General features: G+C 46.6%; 1 protein-coding gene across 1 annotated transcript; it reads right to left on the reverse strand.

Annotated features, from left to right (window-relative positions):
* Window positions 1-1,089: 1,089 nt before the first annotated feature.
* Window positions 1,090-4,123, reverse strand: rps19 (ribosomal protein S19). Its single transcript, XM_027029272.2, has 5 exons — window positions 4,015-4,123; window positions 3,788-3,888; window positions 2,262-2,445; window positions 1,719-1,773; window positions 1,090-1,143 (listed from the first exon to the last, which is right to left on the reverse strand). Exons 1-5 carry the CDS (start codon window positions 4,089-4,091, stop codon window positions 1,117-1,119), a joined length of 444 nt encoding a protein of 147 aa, XP_026885073.1. The 5' UTR covers window positions 4,092-4,123; the 3' UTR covers window positions 1,090-1,116.
* Window positions 4,124-5,293: the final 1,170 nt, after the last annotated feature.

The following is a 5,293-nucleotide window of genomic DNA, read 5'->3' on the forward strand; positions in this document are numbered from 1 at the left end:
CATGCACGAGGGTAAAACGGGCAGCTGCATGCGCAACACCGTCTAAAAGTACTGCACGCGGAGCTACGCAGAGAGCAACGCCAAGTAATTACTGAACACATCAGTTTTGAGCCTTAAGAAAAAAAATAATTAACCACAGATGCTTTCAGACTCATGCCATACTATGCTAAACGGAGACCAGTTTCCATTTTATGAACGTATCACTTTAATCATATATTTAATTACTTTCTGTAGACCACAGAAACCATCAGCAACGCTCATACCATGTCATTTGTCTCCCCCTGGCGGCCAATACAAGTGCTGCACAAATCAGACCTAACATAATGAAGCCGAAATTTGATTTCTAGTTAATTTTCTCATCAGTCATGAACAATAATTACGTCGCGGATCTGACATGAAAGATGCTTCGCGCTTGACGACAACGAAGCACCAATTACTCTATTATTCTCCGAGCAGAACAAGCACAAAGTCGTGGCAGGGTTCATCTAGTCCCATAAATGGAGCGAGCTCTTCCTGAGGGATTTACCTGAACTAGTCGGATCCTGTGCAGGTAGTTTTATGAAAAGCCAGTCAAGACCAGTAGGTGATTAAAGCGAAGTCCATCAACATGCAATTAAAGTGTCCATCCAAATCTGACCACGAGGAGGTGCTGTAACTTACGAACCCAGCTAATGGCTGCATCCAAGGTGCGCAATGACCTTAAAGCTATTTATTAGTCGATAAAGCACAGTTCCTTCCTGTAAAGCGAACCGTCTCACTTGGATTACTCCAAACGTGCGCATTACGCCGTACTCCGCAAGCGAGGAGGTGTATGCACCATTAGTAATGCAACCTTTCTGCTGGCAAATGCCAACTTCAGCCCCCTGCAGTAGCTACGAGCACCTCCAAGGACTCGAGAGCCCGTCTGATTGATTTAGACGAATGTGGAAAATTATTCTTCATAACAGCTACACATCTGACATTTTTAAAAAGGTGAGAGTTCTGAAATCAGTTAAGATTTAAAAGAAAATACAGGCAGACTTGCTCCCTACATTCAAATGAGCACACAAAGAATTTCAACCACAAACCAGAAACCACAAGAGTCAGGTCTGACTTTCTCAGAGTTTATTACACATTTCAGGACTTCTTGCTTGCAGCCGCAACCTGGCAGGGGACAGAAGAGAGCCAGGCGTTAGAAGACCACCACGACGCGAATGGGAGAAAGAGACACTCAAGGGTCGCCCCCCCCCCCAAACTGTGACGCGTTCGTAAGGTCACATGAGCCGCATGAGCACTGCTAACGCAGCTCTGTGCAAGGCCGGCGAGACACATGCACACCCGCGCTGGCCATTAGGGAGAGTGCGGCAGAAGTGTGCAGCGCCACGCGGGCCAACCGGCATTTCTAGATCTTCGTTTGTCTGCCACAACCAGGGAAAGTCACGCTCGCAGCGCTACCAACTGTGCTGGGCTGCCTGAGCAGACGCCGGGGTCAGGGACAAACAGACCGGGGACGTGACCCCTTCGCAGTACTTACTGCTCTTGTACAGGCAGCAACACTTTCAACAGAGCGATGAAGACACAGCTCAATGGTGGCGGTTATTTTGGTTTTTTTTGCTTTTCTCCCTCCCAGTTATGGACAAATGTGCATCTGGGCAGACCCAGTAGACTAGTGTGGTAAGGGGAGGGGGCGTTGTGTGTGTGTGTGTGAGGAGTGAGAACGAATGTGTGTGAACGCTCACCTGGCCAGCAATTCTATCCAGGTCCCTGGTACCCTGTGGAGTCAGTCTGCGGCCACTGTGAGGAGAAAGATGCGTTAGGACGGCCGTGATGCACAGGATGAAAGACGCACAAACATACAGACAGCACCCAGGTCATTAAAGAGTTACGCCTTTTTGCTGACTTACAGTTCTGACTGAACACAGCTTGAGTAATTGAGGGTTAAAGGTGTTGTTCAGGGACCCAACAGTTGCAACCTGGCAGTGGTGGGAATTGAACTGGTAACTTTCTGATTATTAGTCCAGTACCTTAACCACTGAGACACCACTGTCCACAACAGATATGAAAGTAACCGAAAAGCAGACAGAAAACTGGTGACAACATCAAAGAGAACGAATACAAACAAAAAGACCAAGAAACTCATCTGGGCACAAAAAAGGGGTTTCAAGCAAAGGAGACGTGCACACTCACGCGCGCGCGCACACACACACACACACACACACACACGACTGAAGCACAATGACCAGAGCGTGGACGCGTGCGGCTGCACTGGATAGCACGCTCACCCATTGGGGTCCTTTTCCACCATCTTCAGGGCCTCCAGGGCCTGGAGCACCTTACGCGCCACGTTCTTGGAGGCCACGCTGAAGTGTGAGGGACACACGCCGTTCCTCTTTCGCCCACCGTAGATCTTGATCATGGACCCCACGCCCACACCCCCGCGCAGGTACAGGTGACGAACCGTGGAGGCTGAGGATGGAGGAGGAAGGAGGTCAGTGCAGCGAAAACGGAGTGGTACTTGGGTATCGGAACTCTTCAAATCCGGGACCCATTTAGTAACTGTTAACATTTAGCAGAACAGATATTGGAACGGAGTACAAGGTCAAGAGAGGACAGAAATCTACAGTATCTGACCTTGAGTATCCATGTCCATTCATTATTTAACTACACTGTTATTGCAAAACGCAGAACCAAAATTAACATTCAAGACCTCTGCTAGAGAAACTGCGAGGGCAAGGTTAACAGAGAGCCCTTTATAAGGGCATTTAAGTTGTTACCCAACTCCAGCAGCCTGCCTAGGCGACTCAATGCAAGGTATGAGAAAATTTTAAACCTCGGTTGCCAACTGTTGCAAACTAAACGATCAGCTCCCCAAAAAAAGCAACCTAAAAGCTATAGCGCAAATGAACACAATTCTGTTTTTAAAAGCTCAACCGAAACATTACGTGATGCTTTTCTGCACATTTGAGTGGAAAATCAGCACTGCCACATCAACTACAAACTGAGGACAACCAATCAAATCCTAGCAAACTGCGCACAACCGATCAAATCCTAGCAAACTGCGCACAACCGATCAAATCCTAGCAAACTGAACACAACCGATCAAATCCTAGCAAACTGAGCACACCGATCAAATCCTAGCAAACTGAACACAACTGATCAAATCCTAGAATGGACTGAACTGCTCAATTTGGCTTTCTATTGTGTTCTGGCAGATCTTAAAGTCAACAACATCCATCATAACAGGCAAACTTAAGAACAGCAGGAAAGCATCACCACCCAAAACTGGCGAAGGGTGACGCGCAAATCCATCCATCAGTCATACGGAATGTAGAAACGACAGCATGAAGCAAAGCGTGGGCAAGGCTGTACTTTTCTCCCTGCAGTGTCCTCTACAGGACCTGCTCCGGAGTTCTGCACGTTTGGCTGTCTAATAACTCGAGCTAATCGGCCTAGTTTGCACGGAAACCCACTGCGAGCGTTGCCAGCCGACAAGCCGTAACCCTGACAAGAGACCGCAACAGCGATTACTGTGATTAACAGCACTTAGCACATTAATAGTGTTAGGAAAGAAACTCAAGTAATTTGTCATGCTGAGCAAACATAGTTTTTAAAGGAATGTACAATATAAATGTCAGGTTAGAGACAGCAGATAATTCTGTGGTGTACAGAAGCAATGTTTTGATTTAATAACCCCAGTCACTCATTTGGTGACTGGTGCTATTTAACGACAAATCTTTGAACATTACTCTGCACACTACTGACCGCCGTTATGATGTGCATCAGGAAGGCAGGGAGGAGTGGTACTCACCAGCTCTGATGTAGAACCAGTTGTCATCACATGGGGCCAGCTCCTTGTGCTTAGCCAGCTTAACAATGTCCACCCAGTCTGGCACCTTCAGTTTCCCTGACCTTTCAGAAAGAGGAGGACTTAAGACGCTTTCTGGAGGGTTTTGATTGAACACAATACTAGCAGCATCACCTCACTGGTGATACTGGAACCAGCATTATAAAGGTGTCCAAGAGCCGACTACCTACTTTTTCAGGAAGGCTGCCAGCGCACGGACAAACTCCTGCTGGTTGACGTCTTTTACCGTAACACCACCGCCGGGCATCTGAAACACGGAGATGTACTTACGCCTCAGCACGCGCTACGGGTCAGTCTGTAGTTACACCTCAGCGCCTCGCGGCGTGACGCGCGCTACCGGTTAACTCAGATACCGGTAGCTCGCACAGCTAATACAATGAAAAGCGATCTGGCTACGTTCAGGACTCGATCTAAAAGCGGATAGCATCAATGTATAAAATATGAGTCCTCACTCCACTTGAAAGGCGGATACCATCACATAATGTGTAAAACATGACTTATTACTCCACTTTAGCGCCAGCCACAGCATCGTTAGGGCTCGTGCACTCCAACAGGCGTTATGTAGCCTGTTAGCTAACGATGCGAAAACACAAACGGACAAAACACGAATAAACAGAAACGAGCCTCGGATCACTAGTGTCCGTCACTGGTCAGTGATCTCACCGGCGCTTTGGCCTCAGAGCCGCTACCTCAGGACAAAAGTGAAGCTTTCAACAGCGAAGCTAACCAGGCCTGAGGACGACACTGCATGGGGGCAGCCATTACAACACGTTTATGTTCAAAACCGAGCCCTTATAACTCAACCTTCCCTCCTGTGAGGCGTAAGAGGACATAAGATTAGACGCGTAAATAATTTATAATGCGTTTCGAGCAGATACACCGCTTTAATCGTGCATTTCGAAGAGCAGGAATAAAGACACAACACTACCTTGCTTGTGGATAGCAAAAGAAAGAGGGTACGGCGGGGTTTCCTACCGGTGTTTGCAGGGGCAAATCACGCACATTATCGCGAGATAAGAGCGGCATTGCGCGCCTCCGACAGCATATTCGTGCACGTCTGCGCAGGCAATGTGCAGAGCAGATGTAGTTTATATATATATATATATATATATATATATATATATATATATATATATATATATATATATATATATATATATATATATGCATGGGCTAAATTGTAATATTAATCGTGTGAATGTATGAAGGTCTGTGTGCGTGTGTGTGTGACTGAGTGAGTGAGTGAGCGAGAGAGATTACTTGTATAACTTTTTATATAACTTATAATTATATAACTTCTCCTGAACTATCTGACTTATCAAAAGGTCTAAAATGTGTACCTACAAGGCCACCAATGAAGGTAAGTCCATTACAGATAGTGTTTAAGACTACATGCTCATTTAAATACTTATTCTATACACACGTGACAGCAGAGGAAACCTTGACTTC

Source organism: Electrophorus electricus, chromosome 10, assembly GCF_013358815.1.
Source record: "Electrophorus electricus isolate fEleEle1 chromosome 10, fEleEle1.pri, whole genome shotgun sequence".
In the NCBI taxonomy this organism is placed as follows: domain Eukaryota; kingdom Metazoa; phylum Chordata; class Actinopteri; order Gymnotiformes; family Gymnotidae; genus Electrophorus; species Electrophorus electricus.

Coding starts and splice junctions, on each gene's coding strand:
- rps19 (XM_027029272.2), bottom strand. CDS start 4,091: ATGCCCGGCGGTGGTGTTACGGTAAAAGACGTCAACCAGCAGGAGTTT. Junction 3,889..4,014: donor CTGGCAGCCTTCCTGAAAAA/GTAGGTAGTCGG, acceptor TCTTTCTGAAAG/GTCAGGGAAACTGAAGGTGC. Junction 1,144..1,718: donor TGGATAGAATTGCTGGCCAG/GTGAGCGTTCAC, acceptor GTCCCCTGCCAG/GTTGCGGCTGCAAGCAAGAA.